The 21586-nt window shown below is 43.3% G+C and overlaps 1 protein-coding gene across 1 annotated transcript in view; it reads right to left on the bottom strand.

The window, feature by feature from the left end:
• The window catches only part of GRK5 (G protein-coupled receptor kinase 5), a 157984-nt gene that overhangs the window by 37809 nt on the left and 98589 nt on the right, over positions 1 to 21586 (bottom strand). The window contains exons 3-4 of the mRNA XM_072339932.1: positions 19468 to 19580; positions 10869 to 10946 (exon numbers count right to left, since the gene is read on the bottom strand). Coding sequence (XP_072196033.1) covers positions 10869 to 10946; positions 19468 to 19580 — 191 coding nt within the window. The remainder of the gene's footprint in view (positions 1 to 10868; positions 10947 to 19467; positions 19581 to 21586) is intronic.

Genomic DNA, 21586 nt, shown 5'->3' with positions numbered 1-21586 from the left:
AGTGCCTATTAACTGTGGAGTTTGTTTTCTAGCTGCAAACCGATCTGGAGCCAGGATGAATCTGTTTTCCCTCAAATTCTACTAAATTATCAAAGGATTTGTTGAAACAGAAAAAAAACAACTGAAGGAAGACAATAGAGCCCTCAGCAAACAGCTGAACATGTTCTTCTGCCTGGAGGGGCTAATCCATCACAAAATGCTAACAGCCTCAGTTTATGAACTTACATATTGTAATAGACATGATCTAGCTTCAGGCTGACTTGCTTGCTCCACACTCACTGGGCTGCTTGTCAGGCTTCAGCAAACCCGTGGGTAAGGAAAGAAGTTTCTTCTCTGGGTTTCAAGAATCTTTCCTTTCTGGCGACTGGGCACAAACTGCAGTCTATGAACTGTGTCATTCCTTGGACAACTTAGCAGCCATTGCGGTGTCGCTTCTGACTACGGCATGGAAAGCATAGGAAGCATTTTTCATGCTCTCCTGTTAATCACCAGCAGGCTCTGCTATCTAACCGGACCTTGTCATGTCCGTTCTCAGCAGACTGTTCTGTAGTTGCAACAATTGAAACGCTCTTTCCTAGAAACCATATTTCTGCTCTTGATGGTGACAACTGCAATGCAAATAGCGTGAGTCAAAATGTTTCCCAAATAAAAACTTTCAGTCCAAAGTGTGGTTTTATTGGAATGTTAAATTATTTGGTTCGGAGAAATTTCAAGGCATAACCGCAACTTTAATTTCAGAGCAACAAAAGAAGGGAAAAGATTGCCCTGATCAAGGAGAAATGTCCTGCTGGCTCCTATAGGTGACCAGAGGAAATCGTTCAAAGCTCCGTAGAAAGTAATTTTGAAATAACAGAATGTCTCAGGGGACAAAATTGAGTTGCCTCATCAGCTTCTTTTGCAAGTCCTGTGAATCAGCTGCAGGCTTTATGCTCTTCAGATAAATAGAACCACTCACTGCAATCCCAACCAGCCACGGGCTTTCTGGTAAAGTTTAGATTGAGAACATAAACTGGTCACCACAGAAGCTCAGCTTTTGACTTCAGTCAGTGAAGAACTGGGCTCCACAACAAGATATTTTTCAGTATCTTTAAACGCTGTTGCTTCTCCACCCACACTGCTTCAATAAATCTTTGGAAACCTTCCTACAGAGGTTTCTTCACCTCCAGAAGAACTTTCCCTTCTTTGTGCAGACACAAAGGTTTATTGGTTTAGAGGTGCTCATAAACTAACCAGATGAAATTGTTTTGTAGACATAAAGGGGAAGGAAAGTATGTTTAACTTGTTTTTGCCTTTTCCCCCTTTGAAAGCATTTTGCAAACAGATTGAAGTGTAAAACCAGATGAAGTACTCAGTGTCAGTAGCTGTCAGTAGGATGAGTAGTTTAAGAAGACTAATGCTAACCCAAGTCAGGCTACTCACGCAATCCCTGGAAGTGACACTGGTTCAGAAGGTGAGCTTTTTTTAGCATCCCCAGCTGAACCGCTGCCACAGCCTATTTCTACAGCCAGACAGTTGGTCACCGTGTTTGAAACAGTGTTCTCCACATTAGTGGCAACAAAGACACAAAGATGACAGGGCAAATTTGACAGCTTCTGTTCTCAGAAGGTTTTTTCTCTGTCCACGTGTGCTTAATATGTTTGGATAGCATCCAGTGTCCAGCCTCATAGCAGAACCTTTCTGCCTTTTAATGTCCTCCCTCACTCATGGATAGCCCAAAAATTAGTAATTAAACTTATGTTGCAATAGTCTCAGCTTGGCTTCCTCTGCTGAACCGAATGTCATTTGTTCCATTAAAAAAAAAAAATCTCTGAAACTATAAACATACATTTACAACATCAACATTATTGAATGGCTTTCTTGCAGGAAAACAAACAGATGCCTCTTGAATTCACTCCTCTGAAACATAAGCCTGTAAACATCAGTAACCCTTGCCTTGCAAGCCATTCTCGCACTGAAGTCCACGAGCTGTTTGCTTTGAACAAAGGTAACTCATGCATGAAGGCCCGCTCCAGGTCGCGCTTAAGCCTGTACGGCTTGATCGTTTTCAGTGGGGATTTTGCAGATTGTGCCTTCATCTGTTTTTTTACACAGGAGGTCAAAATCCCGGGGAAATATCTGAATGGGGAAACTACAATCCAACAGAGCCTTTGGGAAGGCCTTGGAAAAATCAGAAAGTGAAGTAAAGAAATTTCAGTCAGGAAACAGCGGCTACTCACAGAAAGACTGGAAACAGAATCATAGAATCACAGAACTGCTCAGGCTGGAAAAGACCTTAAAGATCATCAAGTCCTCCCACAACCTGACCATACTACCCCAGCTCTAACAGTCCTCTGCTAAATCATGTTCCTGAGCATGAAAGCAAGCAAAATCACTATCAAGCACTGCTGGAAACAGATCATTCCCTACTCATCTGTGTCACCCAACCCATTAACAATCATATGGTAATTGCCTTCAGCAAAGAACTGAGAGGGGAGACATTTATTGCAGGAGATGACACACTGTTTGCAGTGCATTTTCCACTCTTTCTCTGCTTTGCTTGTGGAACAAACAGCATCTGTGCTAGGATAATAACCTTGCTATATGCTTAGATTTTGACTTAGGTTTGACACAAACTTGACTAAATAATAATAATTTAACGTACCAACTGAGGCTTAGCGTGTGAGTTAAATGAGTTTTCTAAGTATAGTTCTAGTACTGAAAAAAACAGCAACAACAAAATGGAATGGTTTGAAGTGCCACATTTCCACAACTTGAATGTGTTGGTTACTTGACAATCCACCTGTAGTGCAAAGACTGTCCTTAATAATTATTTCCCTATTCTTTATGCTTGTATACAGATATTGTGATAATTTAAATACATTTATGGTCTGTGAAATTTAAGACATTCCTTTTGGTAGTGCTGCAGTTCTTGATTCCAAGTTAAAATAATGGAAAATCATTAGCTTAGTGATTATTCCAATTGCATGATACCAGCCAAAGACATCAGTCCCAGCCATCTCACCGGAATGTGCTCGGCCCATTCTTTTAACGCTACTCGGTTGATTAAGTTTGTAGCTGAAGAGGCTGTTTTTCCAGAATCCTAATTTCCCGCTGTTAGGGAAGCAGATGAGTAAGAAGATACGTTTAACATTTTTGATCACATGCTTCTTCATTCTCTTCCTTCATGAGGTCAAGAATACAGTCGCCTGCTGCCACTTCTTAGTTTAGCTCAATGAATCTTAAACCCAAAAGACATTTGTTAAACCAGTTTTGCTTTTAGCTTCAGAAAGCCAAATCAATCAAAAAGATTCCTGCAAGTTACAATGGGCTCACTGAACAGCAAAGGTATCCTGTACTGTTGAGAAACTGCGCACAGAAATCTGTGTGGACTTGCTATACAGTGTCATTTAAGGCACAATGCATTGCACTTACAGTGGAATTCGCCTCATTGCATTTTACTCCTCTTAGAAATGAGCCACTTAAAGTCACCCTCAGCAGTAGGAAGATGGAGGAAATTCATCTCTCTGGTCTACATACCTACCTGCGTTTGGATAGTCCAAGTTTCCAGTGCATGCTTGGGGAGTGTAAGAGGCTGGTCTCACTGAAGATCTCTTTTAATATGCCATTTGGTGTAAAAGTTGCCTCCTGCAGACTGCTTTGATATCTTGCAAGGCAGCGTTTCAGACAGCTGGAAAAACTTGATTCCCTTTTCCCATGTGGGCACATTTTTCAGACAGAACAGAACATATCTGGGGAAGCTGAATGAACCTTAAAGGCTTAGCATTAACTTCCCTGGCCATTAGGTAAACCAATTCACTGTATATAAGTGGTGAGGGGTATGCAGATTGAATAAGGAAAAAATAACTCTTTGACTGCATCAAAAGAGGGGTGGCCAACAGGAAGAGGAAGGTTGTTGTCACCTTCTGCTCTGCCCTCGTGGGCACTGACTGGAGCAGTATATCTAGGCCTGCAGCCCACAGCACAAGATGTGGAGCTGATGGAGAGGGTGGAGAGGAGGGCCACAAAGGTGATCAGAGGGCTGCAGCACCGCTCCTACAAAGAAAGGCTGAGAGAGTCAGGCTTATATGGCTTGGACAAGAGAAGACTTTGGGGAGACCTCATGACTTAACTGGTGCCCCATCCCTGGAGGCATTCAAGGCCAGGCTGGATGAGGACCTGAGCAGCCTGATTTGGTGGGGGTCAACCAGCCCATGGCAGGGGGTTGGAACTGGATAATCTTTAAGATCTCTTCCAACCTAAGCCATTCTCTGATTCTATGTTAATGAGCATATTCATTAGCCAAGGGCAGGCAAGTACATCTTTCCAGTTCTCAGATAATCCTGAGCAGGCTGCTCTTTATTTGCACAGTGTCCTCAGCCTTTTCAAATACCCTGGCTGGTCTCCAAGAGGAGTCATAGCAGCCTGGGGGGCTCGCCTTGCCTCAGCACACAGCTGTGAGCCAGGTTTACACGTGTGGTTGACATCAATTAGCTGAAGTAAGTTTCCATTTTCCAAAGGGTCAAGTCAGAGCACTTCCAGCAAATGCAGGGCAGCCAGACGGCTTTTGCCCACTGAGCAGCTAATCCTAATGGTTTTCCTGACCACAAATGACAAACAGTTATGAAGCATCTCCTCTGCATAACAGTTGTGAACTTGGGAGTGTAGGCTCCCAAAAATGACAAGGAAGGAAAAGCTTCAAATAGTAACACTATCTAATGTAAAACTAATATGGTTAATGGCCTTCAACCAATGTGAGCAAGTACACTGCAAATGCAGCTCTCCTTAAACCAAAAGGACGGGGCACAGAGGACTGCCCAAGGACCTCTCTGGGGCAACACCAGCGAGATACAGCAGACTTCATGTTATTTCTGTAGGTTCTTGTGCAGTTTGGCTTCATTGCAGGAGACAGAAATGCTCAGTAAGTGTTTAGTAAACTAACATTTGTATTATAAACAGTGGGTAGGATGAGGAAATAGGACTTGAGCAAACCATGAGAAAATGCATTTCAGTCTGAGACCACAGCAAAGGAACTGCTCATCAAGGCAGCAGTGATTTTTCAGATTCCTTTGATGCATTTTATTACTGCCTGGCTGCAGTGACAGAAGAATGCTTATTAAAACGCATTCCAACTAGAAAGCATTAATTTGAGTAACAAGGTGCCATACTGCTGCTCAAGTACTTTCCCAGAATCAAACTTCAGAAAGATGAGCTGAGAAGGGAACTTTCCCGGACTAAGATGTAGTGATCAGCAGAGATATTGACTGTGTTATCTCTGGAACAATAACAAGAGTTATATATTGATTTACCCGGAGACTGGATATGCATTGATTATGCTAGCTGCATTGATTATGCTAGCTGCAAAGCAGGGGCCTAAGTGATGCTATAATCTCTGGCTAAAAAGGTGCCTACAGAGGAGTGGAGTCAATAGAACAGGGAGATGAGAAGTCCATTGAGTCACGGGGTAAAGTCCCAGTGCAATTAATTAAATGGCAAAATTCTCCTTGGCTCAAGTAAGGCCAGGATTCCTACTTTAGTATTTAGCATCGTGCAAAGTCTACTAATGGGAACCCAAAGGAAACAGTGAATAACATTTTGAGCAAGTAAATAATTCTAACCCACCCTAAGTCCAAGTAACACATTGTGTTCAGACAAGCACTTCATTCATTTCTTATTTCAATTGGGCCCTTAATGAAATGCGTAGGGTTTAGAAACACTTGAGAACTAGCTCAGAAGATAGCTCTTGGACCAAGCCTTAAGGGACCATCCACAGTAGCCGGTGAAAAGCAATACTGTGTTGACCTTTTATCACCAAGACAGCAAGCTTACAAAGGAGCAGAGATGACTTGCTGGATATAAGTGATGTAAGCTGAATATGTACAGGAAGTGAAACAATGTAGACAAGAGTCTCAGAAGGCTCCCTTTTGAAAATGCAAAGCCTCATCTCATATTTTACTATGCAGGTTGCTTTACAGAAGCTTCATTTATATTGTGGGTGTTTTTTCCCCTCTCTGAGTTTCACTCACAGTGACATTCAGCTTTTACTTTGGTCACTCCAAAAGCTAATTATAAAATCTTCCTAGAAGGCATTTAGTAAAACTAAACAGTTAGAGGAAGAGATCTCAGCACCGGAATCTGATTCCTGGTCTGACCTGCCCTTCCACAGACGGGATTCAGCCAGAACCATTAAGAAGTGATGCATGAAAGTTTTCTTACAGGATATGGAAGCCTTCAGTGATCAGAGAAGATGACTCACTCAGAAGCATAAGTGCCAAACTTTGCGTTTATTTTCACGGTGAAAATAAGAAGGGAAGAAATGTCAAGGAGAGAACAACATGCAGGAAAAGATGCTTGCCATCAAGATGAAAGCAATGGTGTGCAAAAAGAAAACTCTGTGGCAAAGTGCAGAGCTAAGAATGGGTGTTTGTGAGTGTGAGCCTGGACTCAGCTGCACGACTTTCCCCAATAGAAAGGCTCGTAAATCATTATAATTTCATCTCACCCATATTACATAAGTATTTTCTTCTGCAGAAAGAACTGAGAACTGATAGAAGAGCAGTTTTTAACCAGCGGACAAGTGGAAGGCCAGGCACTGCTATCAGCCAGTTTCCCTTTCATAGGGGAACTTTTTCCTCCCTTCCTTATCCTATAATTGTTCATACAAACAAAGACACATTTCCATTTAGCAAAATACCCATTGCTCTCCATGTCTGGAATAAGCAGGTTACTGTTGCATACAGCTAACCTCTGCAGCAAAGAAAGACATTGAAAACGTGGCCTTTATTCTGTGCATTTCCTGGAGGAAAGGCAACAGAACAGGAATTCAGATAAGAAAATGAACTGTTGCTATTCTTCATATTCTGTGAAGAGTATTAATGAGGATAACAATACACACCAGACATCCTATTCAGTAACATTTTAGTACCCAACTGGGTCCAAATATAAACCATAATGGCATATGGAGACTGTCTTAATAGCAATTTCAAATCAATTTAGTTTTATATAGTGTCCCTCAAAGTATCTCAAGGTGGTGGCTTTACAGTGAGAAAGAAAATAATGGGCTAGTGATTTAGTGGAGGAAGGCATGGTGGCTTTCAAAAAGGAGGGCAAAAATGCTGCACTCTGATGCATAACTCTAATTTAAGAGCAGCACAAGGGCAAATGTATCCCTTTGCTCTTGCAGTACTAGAAGCCAGGTAATGAAGACACGCTGGGTTCAGCTAAACTGAACTGTTCCACGAAGCACTGAGAGCTTTCCTGTTTGTAGACAGAACTGGAACCTAAATCTGAAACATTCCCACTCAACTGTTGAGATTAGGAAAAGCCAGGAAATAAATATTTGTGACCAATTCATTTTAGCAGTTTTACCATTATATTTCACAACCTCAGAAATTTTAGACTTCCTGTGGGTTGGACTTTTGCCCTGCAGGCTTATTAAGTCAAAAAGGCAGCTCTAAGTGCCTTTTTCATGGAAACTGTTGCAGCTTCTCTTGAAGAAGCAGGACTCCAGTGCTGCTCCTGGCAAGTAAAGATGGCCAGCAGATGGGTGTCCCCTCAGGTGAGGCCATCTCACCAGCGCTTATCCTCACAGGGCCTTGAGGAGTGCCTGACTAAACTCTCCCTCCTGGGAGCAGTAAGTTAATACTTCAGAGCGTGTGTCAAGATGGCTGGTATCTTCACCCACCTCTTCCTTGGGTTTTCTGTTTTTCCTGCTCACCATTCAGGTCAAGCTGCCCAGGAAGCCATGGAAAAGCTTCTGTTTTGGCATTATTAGTGTGACAATCCCACACAGCTCTTACATATCCCTCCCATCAAATATTTCAGAAGGGCCCGTTCAGGGGTATGGGTGCTTCAACATACTTTTGGCAAGAGAGAGGGCGCACTGATGTCTGCAATATGGAAGAAGCAGGGATTTACCTCCTCTTTTTTCCAGCTGAGAACCAGAGTTCCTATGCACCATTTCTTCCAGAGGCTTAAGTCGCCCATTTTCCCTTCCAGGTGCTGGGCCATGCTCAGAATTTGTCACTGCTGGTGCCTGTAAGCCAGGTAGCCATGGAAGCCTGACCCACACGTGCCATCCTTGGCCTCAGCCACAGCAAAAGGCTGTTAGATGTCTTCTCAGCTGCCTCAGTGAGTGCTCAGGGGCTGCTCAGGATGTTAAAGCTGCACTGAGACTGAATTGTGATCATTTGAAGCAGTGCCTCCCCCCTCAGCCGTCTGGATGAGCTCTGAGCTTCTTTCGTTGCCTCAGGGCTGATGCTGAACGCTCTCTATGCAGGCATTCACTGCTCCCACACGGCCAAGTTTTGCTGACTGTGGAGCAGAGTTGTAACATCTCACAGTGACTGTGTGAGTCACATGAGGTTGTAAGCACTGGTGTGATGTCTATTCATCTGGGGAAATGTTTTCTTTGCCTTTCTGCTGTACAAGTATTATATGTTTTATTAAATAAAGTGCATGTTCCCTATGCAAATGAATGCATTTTGGAATGAGGATATACTGACACATTATACGTTAAATATGCATGACATTTAACAACCCAAGAGCTAAAAATCATTTATAAATATTAAAGAGCATGAAGTCTACTTTTTGTTTTGATTTTATTTCTGATCTTGCACTCTGGGAAAAATACTACTTACATTCTAAGACTGAATTATCTGTCCAAGAGCCAAACCTATAATTTTATTCTATCAGTCAAGCTGTATGTCACACTACTTTTATATCAAGACAATGAGGTTCTTTGAAGTACAGACACACACCTATTTAAAAGAAACATTCTGCTCTGAAAGCAAAAGGCTTTGGAATCTGTGGCTCTTTGTATCTTTTGAGGCACTGATAGCTAAATGGAGAAATGCAGCAATGCAGCACCTAATGAAAAGATGGTTTCTTTGCTGGCCAGGACCATTAGGACATTTGGGTCCAGATTAACCCCTCTTGACTGCATGCATCGAACCTGGCTTTGACTCACTTACCTTTGATGGCTTAAAGTCCATCCTTTGGAGATTCCTACTTCTCTTTCTACACTAGAAGAGAGAGTAGGCCACCTCAACTCCTAATGTGAATGCCTTAGGTAGGTATCCACAGTGAAAAGAAAGAAATCCAGACCTTGCTCAAGATGTTTAAGTATTTATTGTGGGGTACACCTATGTTAGAAAAATTATCAGTCAGCCCATTGCTATGGCATGGACAGTACCACCTCTATGAAGTGTTCTCTCCTACCTGTAGAATGGCTTAAACACTTCTCTAGGAAGAACCGATTAAGAAAAGAAGTGTAGTGATAGCAATGCTGACATTAAAGCTCAACCAGCAGAGTTTTAGTTTACAACAGAAGGCACATAGCTTTGTGTTTACTTCTGCCCTAAGACAACATACTTCAAAGACATTGTAAGTTTCAGAACAGACAACATCCATTTTACACACTGCTCTCAGCTTGGTCCTTAATCACCTCTAAACTATTCCACGTGCTTCTGCTGCACTGTGGGGCTGCAAGGAAAGTAACAGAGAGGGCAGAGTGCAACAGGACATCAGTGAAGAGCGGCACCAGGAACTCTGCACCAAGACCAGCTGCACTTAGCTGGAATAAACAGCACTGTCCTCCCACTTCTCTGTTCCTGATACCAGCAAAATGCCCTTCTCCATTTCAGGACTTGAGCAGTGGGAAATACATTCCTGGTATGTTTGCCCTTCTTTTCTCTGTTGACAGGAATTTTAAGTCAAACAGTCACCTCAGAGGATGGAAAATAGTGGAACTTCATGCCCTTAATGAATGGGCAGCAGGAACTCACCCTAGCAGTACTAAATGGCTGCATATGAAGCTAGCCAGGCTCAGGAAATGAAACCAGATCCCCAAATGCAGCCTGAGATAACTGGAAGTATGCACTGAGATTTATGGTAGGAAAATGACTGACTGGAAAATAATAATAAAGAAAAGATCTGCTCTGCCCCTGCACCTCCAACACATGTTTTGCCATTTAGACACTTTAGAAAGATATCTGCAAAAAGTGCAATTCACTTTCCTGAAGGTCAAATGTATTTCTCTTGTAATAAAGATGAAGCAGCAGCTGTATGTCTTGGTTACTCTCATGAAAGTAACTTAGGAAAAATCCTAGGCCTGTTCATGTGTTTGAATCTTGATGTTCGTTGCTTACTGGCAGCGATTTTAATGCAAAGGGTAAATGTGGTTGGCAAATGACCCAGCCTCCAGTTCAAAAGGGTTAATCCTGCAATACTGCAGCCTGTCCAACACTCCTGCAGCAATCTGTACTTCTGTTAGGAGTGCCACCCTGTGGACACGGCTGCTACCATGAGCTCCTTCCCTTCGGGCAGCCCAGAGGTGCAACAGTCAGGAGCTGACAGCAGTGGAAACCAGAACTGGTGGTGCCTCCACTCAGCTCCAAGACACACCACGCAATTTCCATCTTGCAAGCTGCTGGTTACCTCGGGACAGATTTTTGTAGGAGGAATGAAAGTTTTTGTATCAACATACAACATCTGTCACCAAAACCCATCTTTGCTGGCGCTTCCTACCTGGCAGTATATGGAACACCACAAATTTGAACACAATAGGAAATAACCAGTTGATAAAGTTGAGGTGTCTTGCAGTACTACATGAATGCAGAGCTTTGCATGTAGACAAGAGACCAGAGAAGCCCCGTTCTCATCCACAGATGACTTAAGCCTCTAGTAAGCACAAGTCCATCCTTAAAAGCCAATTTGTGGATTAAAATACAACTCCTTTTCTGTTCGTATAGGACTTGCAGGTTTGTACACTGGAGATTGCCATCATAAATTTTAGGGCTTTAAAATTATATTAGAAAGCCTAAAACAACTTTGTTTAGCAAAGGTGTGCCTTGCAGCATTCTTTCAGTAATACCACTTTGGCTGCCCCTTACCTCTGGGGTGAGGTATTTCATCATGATTTCCTTTCCCTTCTCTCCCAGCTTTTCATCTGGAGCAATTTCATACTCTGCCTGGAACAGATAGAAAGAAATAGTCAATATTTGCACTCGTATTTCACCATTATAACTTCATTTTGGATGTGGCCTTAACTGAATGCTCCGTCTGAAGAATGTGGAGAATAAACACAATTTTCTGATGGAAGTAAAACCTGTACTCACACACAAGCCATCCAAAAATCACCCACAACATTCTGAACAAACCCTGGTGATGTGTTTTCTGAGGTTACATCTCTTAATTAACGCCAATACAATTTAATTCCTTTATATTTAACAGCCTTGCCAGAGACTGTTCAGAAAGTAATGACAGAGAGTAACTTCCTGGGCTCTGCTTAAAAGTGAGTACAAAAGGCAATGCTTTTTATTTTCTCTCAGTAGTAGAGAAAGCGATATTTTGTTAATTCTTGCCACACTGGTATCTCAAGCACCAGGTGAGCTCCTTCAGCAGGCTGCCTGATTGGAAGAATGGCTCTTTCCCATCTATTTACAGGCTTCCCTCGGTCTAGCATCCCTTCTACAATGCCACAAGACTTGCCCATCACTTTTAGTGATCCAGGAGTCAGGCTCTCCTGAAGGTGGATCTGAGATCCATTTTCTTAGACCAGTTTCTCAGGACGCAGATAAAACAAGAGAGGAGACAACATAAGGAACAAAGAAGTATTACTGGTGCATTACAAAGACATGAATCACTTTAGTTAAAGTTTTGGAATCATGGAAGGCATTCAAATTAAAAACATGCTCCATAGAGTCCCAGTTACAAAATGATAACGACAAATTCTTATAGGCATTCCAACTTGGCACTGCCCAGGGTACAAAGATTTAGCCTTAGGATCAAAAGATTTTCCAGGAATAAAAAGTCAGCCCAGCAGTTTTCATGACCGCTTGTATTAGAAAAAGGTTCCCAGATAATCCTGCCAAACCAATTAAGTAACCGGGTCCAATACAAGCTGTTTGAGATGATAAATGAGGAGGAAGTTAAAAAAAGAAGGTAAATCAGACTGAGCTGGCAAACACTTAGAAGTACAAACTTCAGAACTGCTGCCCACTCAAAGATGTATGTACTGCTCTGACTGTGATGCAATAAATCTGAAGGAAGGAAGGCTGCAATGGATACCCAACCCAAGCAGATCCAGGAATGACACAAAAAAAACACAATGTAGTAATGATGCTACTACCCACCTATCTTCCCAGTGCTGATTTAGCTATTGTAGCTTAAATCTAAAGCTGCGTACTTACACATACACATAGCAAATTGCTTGAATGGTCTAGAATTATGGTCTGATTTGGTTTGGGAAATGACAGTGATGGCAAAAAACCAAACAAACAGACAAAGCTGTGCTGCTGCTGCTGACAAATGCACCGAAGGCTGAAATCCACAAGAGCTGCACTTCTCTTTTAGTGGCCATTTTGTGGATGAACTGATTCTGTACTCACAAAACTTATTAGAAGGGTGTAAAAAAAAAACCGTCTTTCATCCATTTTCCTGTCCTTTTAGATCATACCTAAATACGGGTTGTTTCAGCCCTGAAATAATGGATAATCTCAAATCTTTACAGCATCTCAACAGCAGTCTTCTCCACAATTCCTTGCTCCAGCATGAAGCAATGGCAAGGGTAATGTAAGGCACATTAAAAGGTCAGAGCTGCATCTTACTTTGCCCCTTCCAGTTGGGTCCACACACAGACTAGGAGATTTTCATCTAAAAGAAAACCAAAGTGATGTATTTAAAGAGAAAATAATGCCACTTAAGCAAAACTTTTTGCACATTAGATGCCAAACAAAGAACTCCTTGGCACTGCCTTGTCACGGAAGTGTCTGGGGAATTACTGAGTCCTCAAATCAATGCTGCTTACAAATAAACTGATAATAGCCACTTCTTTCTCCTTCCGCAACTTTCAGATACTGAACACTGCCATACTTTCCTGAAAAGGTCAGAAGAAGTTGGACTAACAGATTTCCTCACACATCTGTCTCTGTTATCAAACACTGGTCATCACATCAGCTTGAGACCTGCAGGATGGTGATTTGGAACATCAAATATTTATGTATGCGTGGTGAGTGCCTGGCAAGTATCAGTGTCTCCCTTTGGAGCTGGATTGGTGAAATAAAGGATGATCGTGATTTGGAAGTCAAATATTAAGACATGGAAGCCAAGATCTTAGCTTATATAAATGGAGAAATGTGATTTTCTCAAACAGGTCATAAATTTGGATACAGTATCTCATGCATTTGGTCTGTTCCAAAATAGCCACGTCCTCTTACTGATATGGGAAAAAGTGCTTCGCTAATCTCTTGACAGAATGTCTGCTTGAAGATGTTGTTTGGCCATACAGCTCTCTGACACCAACAAGGCTCTATGGTTTATGGGTATGCAGACCCCAGAACAGCAGCATCTGATACAGATCACAATACATAGTTTGCTTGGTAGTAGCAGATCCAGCTAATATATCAATTCTCTAGTGAATAAAAACTGATTCAAAGTCGTCCTCTGCCACCTGCAGTACGTGGTAAGGTTGTCAGAAATGCAGTGTCCAATCAGAACTATAGAACAGTAAGCAAATCGGGACAGAGCTGAAGGAAGAACTGGATCAGTGTTTTGAAGTGCACTTCCTGATGGGATTCAACATATGCAGAACTACAAACACACACAAACACACAGAGTATCTCAAGGTAGTTGGGAAGGGATAAAAACATTTATTTACACTTGCATTTGCCATGCTCAGAAAATGCTACAGAATGGTGGCGAAGGCAGGAAGTGACAGACAAGTGAAGGTGTGAAAAGGAACTATAACTGTGAACAGTGTCGATTCCACTGTAGCTCAAGTACTGCAAGCCTGCTTCATTTTGTTTCTGAGTTCATTATTATTTCTCCCCCCAGTGCCACTTTTGAGCCATTCGGCACCACAAGGCAGTGGTGCACTTTCAGCCACAGATTGCTACTGCAAGCTCAAGTACAGACTTAAAGAGTCACTTCCTCATGTTCCCCCAGTTGCATGCCTGGGAAATGTACCAATATCCTTGACTCTCAATCTTGTGCTTGAATCACAAGATACATTCCCTTCTTCCACAGTACTCAAAAGCATGGCTAAAATTTGCAAATGCCTAATTGCTAGAAATAACATTATTAGTTAAAATCCATGTGGAACAAAATCTTTTCCATTATTCCTTTGATGAATCCAGGCATGTGTTTCAAGGCTCCTGCTCTGAAGTCTAATAGCTTCTCCATGCCCTAGTTAGGTCAGACAGGGCCCTATTCATAGCTCATAACTGAGGGGAGGATTTACGATCACCCTGACTACATGGGACAAGCCGCAGGGAAGGCTCTCTCTGTGGACAGGCATGGATCCTTCCGTCGAAATAGCGAGAGGATGTGGGCTCACTGCCAGCTGTTGCTAACTTGTCTTTTGGCTGCTTTTTTGGAGGTAGTTTTTTCGGTGGCTCCTACTTCCAGAGAAGCAGCCCTAGCTAAATACACCCATAGGTGTGCAAAGTGCCCTCTGCAGCAGCCATCCTTGGGTTGGACCACAAGAGATGGGATGGGGAAATGTGATGGTGGCCTTCTTTGTGATGAGGCCATGGCCTCAGGGATGACCAAGAAAGGGCTGGATAGAGACTGCAACCATCAGACAAGATTAAGCATCCAGCAAAAAAGAGCACTTTGGATGAAAGCTGGCTGAGTCACCAAGACTAGTGAGGCTCACATGAGCAACCTTAATACTGACCTACTGTCTTTACTTTCATCTTAACATTCTGTGACCTCCTGAAACTGCATGGTTTAAAACTATGTGTAAAATGAAAACCAGAGCCTAAGGAATCACTCTGGATCCAGGCGGACTGTCCCTCACAGCAGGTTTCTGCCAGTCCCCTGGCTGGGTAGAGCACAGCTGTGGGAATTGGTCCCTTGTACCCGCCAGGAGACATTGGAAGGATGCTTCTAGAAGAGCAAGTTTAGGTTTCTCAATAAAAGTGAGGAGCAGTAGAGTCAAATCCTGAGCACTGGCAGGAGATCTCTGTGTTTTGGTCCCAGTTTTAAGCCTCTACTTACTACCAGCACCCTTCTCTGTTATCCTCGACTTCCTAACTGCTGCAGAGCTTGCTGTCTTCCACGTTGGTATCTGATTTCTGCCCTGTTATTGCTCCTGTGCTCTAACGATCAGCCTTGCACTTGCCTCCACTGAGATTTAAAGACTGTGACTGAAAGTTGGAAAGCAAAAAGCAAACAGCTGGGATTCATAATAACTCACATTTCTAAATGAAAAGTTAACTTGAAACCACATTTTTTGTGTTAAAGCACAGGACAAAAAAGAGCCCTTTATGACTGTTTAAAAACACATTTTGAGTTAATGAGTTTGTTGATATCAACAAACTGGCATTTCTGATGGAAAAAGCCTCGAACAGCTTTAAGACACACATACACAGATGGTTTATATACCATGCAAGGGACTTCACCGAATGCAATCTCTCTAACAGAGACACATTTTGTACAAATGGCACTAAATGGATGCTCATTCATCCTGTTACCCAGAGCAGTGTAATGCCTAGTGAAGCATTCAGCTGAAAATTCCACCCCAAGTGACAGCCTCTCCCAGCCTCTGCCCCAGTGCCTGGATAACACAAGCTGAAACAATGCAGGGAGGCACCGGGGCTACTTTTCTCCTCATGTACTTTTATCTAACTTCAGTGCAAAAAATGACACGTAGGTTAGTGAGAAAATAACTCCAGGTTATGTTCTCCCTGTTCAGAATCAGCCATGCTCTGCTCCCAGCTCCCTCCAGCTAGTCTAAATCTGATCCACGTTAAAATGTTCAAAATCCCCCCACGAGAATGAAAAGAAGTTCAAAAATGATGAATGGGAGAAGATGAAACAGCAAAGTGACTCAAGAGACTCGCAGTAAAGTATTCCTTACAACAGCACAGCAAACATCAGGAGCCAGCACCCCTTCTGAGGAGAGGACACCAGCAGGAGGTCCCTGCTGCAATGCCACCTCCTTGTGCTGGAGGCACAGGCTGGCTGGGAAGGAAACCTACATTGCTAACGGGTTAGCCGCTCACTGATCCGCCTTTCAGCACAGGAAATGTATCCCCCAGCACTTTATTTTAATGGCTGTCTTTCAACAGCTAGAAAGCTCTATGACGTTGTTAAAATATTTGTAAGCACAGCAAAGTGTGCTTTGGAGCTGTGTGTGAATTCTTTGTTAAGGGCTTATGGAGAGCTGATCTAATCATAAAACAGCTCCATGTAATGATAATAGTTTATGTTTGAACAGTCCCTTCATCTGAATGGCTACATAAGAGATCGGTGAGCTACTCATGGGAGATCTGGTTGTTTATGTGCTCAGATAAGCGTGTGATGTGTGTAATCACACATATTCAGAGGCACAAGATGAAACCTTTGGTTCTTTTTACTAGATACTTTATCTATTGAAGTCATGAAATTGGTTGCACGATATCCATAGTAAGAGATGGCTCTCTGCCCTTATAGTCCCACTGTGTAGCCACTGACACTGACCCCACAGCAGAAGCAGGAGCCTTATCACTGCCATCTTTAATGTTGGAGCCTACTGCCTACAATCACGTATCTATTTTACAGCTGGTGGGTTGTGGCTAACAACCAGGGAACTGTTCTCAGAAGATATGCAGAAACTTTTTGTTTCTGGGCACCTCAATCTCAGTTACTAATTGAAAGTGGCCGAGGTATGAATGTGTCTTAGAGGGAACTACTAGGTACACGGCCACACTCACACAAAACATAAAGACAGAAATGGTTTTTTCTTCAGAAAGCCATTCTGAGTACTGCTTAACAGTACGGGAACAACAACAACAACAAAACATTACAAAAACAGATGATGCTCAGATTAGATTTGCAGGAGACTACATCAGAGCAGGTTCGTTATTTCAACTGATAGCTGAAATGAATGTCCAGCAGAGGGGAGATTTTTTCCCACATGCACTCGAGTCTGCACGGTCTGGTTGGTTTTGCCAGCCTTGGGAGGCAAAGGGGCTGGGAGAGCTCTTGCAAAACTTGGTCACACCTAAGTAAGGGAATGGAGATTACAGGTGGGCTGCTGGGTGTCGGGCTCACCTGGTTTCCTCCCAGGAGCCCCAGTTTCTGCTTTCCTTGCAGACAACTGAGATCACAATTAAAAACAAAACAAAACAAAAACAACTATTAAAAATCTGGAGGGATCAATTATGAGCTTCTGCCAGTGACTTACTGAGCAGCCTGGAAAGTCACCCAGTTGTGCTTTTAGCTTCACCTTCTTTCTGTAAAAGACGGGTTCTTTTTTTCTCAATGTACAAGAAGCTCCCTGAGCCTCTGATGGACACCTGGACACATTTCTCTGTTATTATTTGATATCACAAAAAAGCTGAGCTTTGCATCTCTCATTATAAAAGTAATGAAGCCAAAGAAAGCTTTGTCTTTTTCTGCTTAGAGCTTCTTACGGCAGGTGGCCTCCGTAAGACTTTTTCATGTTCCTGATGGCCTAAGAATAGGGATTTAAAGTCAAACTTCTGGTTTCATTGTGGGACTTCTTGCCTAATGTAGGCCTTGGCCTGCATCCCACTACTCACTCAACACGGTGTGACTCTACTGGGTGAATTTCAGTAGCCATCATCCAGCTTAATGGCTGTGCTGCTAGACCTTAATGTTGGATAATACAGGGATTTTCACAGGCTGGGAGCAAACTTGTTTGGAATTTGAAATCAACAAAAGGAAACTGCTGTAAATTAGCTTTAGAAAGAGCAAGTATGCAGACCTCCACACAGCTCAACATTTTGTTCATGAAATCAGTGCTTCATGACGGCAGGCACCACACTAGAAGATGCTGGTTGGGTGCAATAAGCACATCTGGGGTACCTGAAGCATCACCTGCCTTTGTGCTTGCCTTGAGCACACCTGCACAGATCGGCTGTCAGCAGTAGCTGTTTCATGACCCTTGAGAGCTGAGCCTTCCCACTGAGGAAACTCATGATCAGCGCTCGGAATATAAGGTGAAAACTGATCATTCAAAACCTCTTAGAGAAACCTTTCCATGGACGTACTGATTTAAAGGTCACCGTTCTTAGCTTGCAAAAATCTGAGGGTAAATTCTTTCGTTTGTCATTTAAACAATACACTTTTAAACAATACACTTAATGCTGAGGCAAGGAAATCCCTAACAAGGTGATGTTGCATATATTCCCTGAGAAGGACTGTTAGTTTCCATTTATGCAAGCATTGCTTTCACCTTGAGTTTTCTGCCACACCCCTCACACCTCTCAGTCAAAGAGCAATTTATCAAGATACGTGCGTTGGGGAAAACGAGCTCCTTTGGTTTACTGGTGAAGCTGACTGTGTGCAGTCTTCTGTCACCCAGTTTTTAACCTATGGCAGCAGGTGTGTTGCTCTATCATTCGTGATTCTGGTAGCACAGAGACCTAATGCCTACTGAAAGCAACACTTAGAGCCAAATCCTGCTCCAGCACTGCTGTAAGCCATCTAAAGAAAAGGTCAACTTTACAACACACTGCTACATTTCAGTAGTGTGAAATCAAACTGCTGAACGAGCCTAATAAAAATGTACAGCAAGAGCATTAGGATGTTTTAAATGTTAATAGAGTAAAAAAGTTTACAAAAGTTCAAAAATGCCTTTATAAATTGGGATGGTACCAAATATGCCAACTACGATTGATTATAATATGACTTCGCTCAAGACTTTCTGCAATGCAGGTTTGTTGTAGTAATTAATGTGGTAATAATAAAAACAGAAATTTCCCAAGCTCTTACCTTTACAACAGCGCAACCTTCACATCTGCCTCCACTTCAAAACAGTTTCACCACAGTAGAAATTAAAACAATAATAACATTTGTTCCTGTTGGTATGCGCTGCTTTGCTTGCAACCAGCTTGTACCAACTGGAGAGCAAAGGCACCTCGCGATGACAAGTGGCAGCTCATCTGCCTGCATGGTGGGATACAGCCTTTTGGCTCATCTACGCTCTGCCCTTCAGGAGGCTCCCAGCAAGGAAGCCAGTGAGCGTCTCTAAACTCTGAGCAGCTTCTGCTGGCACGACGTAGAGCCAAACGCTGCCAGATTAGGAATGAACATCAGGTCTGCCCAGGGGTCTGGGAGCACAGCTAGGGGGCTGGGATAGCTGGGAACTCACTGGGGTGGGAAGTGGTGATGCGTTTCCATAGCAGGCTCAATGTGTTTCTTAGTGACCTCAATCAAAGTCACTTCTATACCTTGTGCATCTGTTTTCCTATTTGAAAAGCCCAGATATCAATCAGCATGTCCTTTGTAAATCACCCTGAAATCTACTGATGGAGAGGTTTGGTAAGAGTAAGGCATTATTCTATCACACTCCTCATCCCCTCTTGTCAGTCCATTCATCATCTCCCTTTTCTTCCTTTTCTTTGCCTTCTAGCACTGCCAATGATATCAGAAGACATTACTCACAACAGCCCAGCTGCTTGTGCTGCAGCCTTAAGTGAGGCTTTGCCTGAGACATGGGGGGTTGTAAAGCACTGCAAGATACCACAAGAAGTGACTTACCACCGAGTCAAGGAATCTAATGCAACACTCAAGCTCCGGACGGGTTTCACAGAACTGCCGAAAGAGAAGCCTTCCAATTGGCTGCTTTTCACATATGCTGCAGTAATCTCTCTCTAGAGGCAATAAAGAGAAGAGAAGCATGAAAATGAGGAGAGATTTGCCTTTTGGGTTGGCTAGGAGTTTAAAACACAGCAAGTGAGTGCAGAAAGATGATCCCAAATAGAAATGCCTTTTCCCCACCATGTTTCAGGTGTGCAAGTACAAATGTAATTAATGGCTTAAATCTCAAACAAGACAGGCTCAGTTTTACAGGGCTGATGTAGTTAAAAGCACCACAAATGCCATTCAGCTATTATTCATGAATAATTCCATGTTTTTCCCAAGTGGAACTGCATGTACTCTGCAAAGGTACCACACAGACAGGCAGTATTTGCGGGAAACATCAAGTTCCTGAAGTGTGAGTCATACACTGCAAAGAGCATTACAAGAGAAGCAGGAATTTGTGGTGACCTTCCCGGGTCCTTCCCAGATGTGCATTAAAGTGTCCCTAATCTCTGGAAACGTACATGTCACTCTCTACTAAACATTTATGGCAAAATAGGTCTTTTTTTAAGGCTTCAGAATTTGTGTTTCCTTTCAGAGCCCTAACCTGTAGTTGTAGTACACAGCCTCTATCTGACTCCAGTTTCACACTGTGCTCCTCTACAGAAGTTTATTTCCCCATACATAAACACTGTTAAATGCTGTTCCCCTGTGCTGGGTCCTTCCAGCACCCAGAACCAGCCTCTGTTGAAGCACAAGGTTCGTTGCTGCGCAGGGAAACACGGGAGAGGGGCTGCCATCATGATCTGGGATTGCACCAGTAAAAGAAGGTGGACGCTTTTGGTGAGAGCAGCAGATCTCTCAGCCTGTTTGGAGCTGCAGCACTCGCTGGAGACACGTTATTCCTTTAGAAGCACACACATGTCAAACAACATACTGTGTTTCCTTAAGTGTTCCTCTCACCACCCTCCTCGCTGCCATATGGCAGTTGCTGTTATTATGGAAACAACCAGCTTCTAAACACATAACATCACACTGCAAACAGACATACTAAACCCACACAAGTTGTCAGTGCTTTGGTTACTTCTTTCTCAGGCCTGGAGCTGCTTGCGCAATGGCTTTTATTTCTCCTTTGCTTTGTCCCCCCACCCTCCAGCTCTCAGAAGGACAAATCCTGTGGGCACAAGTCTGTTTGTCACGGAGGCACTCAGCCGAAGGGCTCGCTTGGCACAGGCCGCACCCAAGGACCATGCTCTGCCAAGCCAGGACATCCCTCCGCAGAGGAAAAGGGACATGTTGGACTTGCTGCGCTGCATCTGGGTGGCAGTCGGGTTTCACATGGCAGCCTGATGGCAGGAGCACCCCAAAGAACACTTCTTGTGAGGAAGACCCATGCTGGCATCATGCCCTGCTCACAGGTGACCGCAGCAGCGTTCCAGGAGGAGACCTCTGAAGCACCCTCATGTTGTGTGGGATACAGGCTGCAGTTAGCTAGATTTTACCTCAGCGTGGCCCTGCTCAGGTTTTCTGAAGCAGCCTGGGACAATTCTCCTGCACCATTTTGTGACTGGTCCCGCCAGCTCACTTGGGATCAAGATTTCATTCAATCTAGCCAGAAGACTGCAGTGTTTTGGAACTCGCTGGCAAATAACACTGCATCTAAGTGTAAATCTTAACTTGACCTCTAGTCTATCTAATCATCAGCAATAAGTCTGGGGCACTGCTTTGTTTGCAGGAGGAACGGCATCACGCATACACACAGGGTCAGAGGCCCAGTACGACACTGAGCAGCCTTGGGCTGTCCTTGCAGGTGCTGCAAGTTCACACTGCTTGGTCAAGGGCTCACTCAGTGTGAAGGTGAAGGAATATGTAGTCAGGAACAGCACTAAGGCAGGCAAAGGAGGGAAGGAAGTGCTCAAGTGCATCAGAATGTCAGTTCTCAGTGTCTCAGAGACGGGCATGAGGCTGGAGTCCAGGTGAGCTGCACTGGGAGCTTGGGCGATGCAGCTACATCTACCTGATGCTGCTTTCTGCTGTCATGATTATCTCCTTCTGAGGGTATGGAAAAAAGCCACTT

The sequence above is a fragment of the Excalfactoria chinensis genome, chromosome 6 (genome assembly GCF_039878825.1).
Source record: "Excalfactoria chinensis isolate bCotChi1 chromosome 6, bCotChi1.hap2, whole genome shotgun sequence".
Classification (NCBI taxonomy): domain Eukaryota; kingdom Metazoa; phylum Chordata; class Aves; order Galliformes; family Phasianidae; genus Excalfactoria; species Excalfactoria chinensis.
The sequence above is the reverse complement of the archived record's forward strand: the minus strand, read 5'-3'. Positions and strand labels throughout refer to the sequence as shown.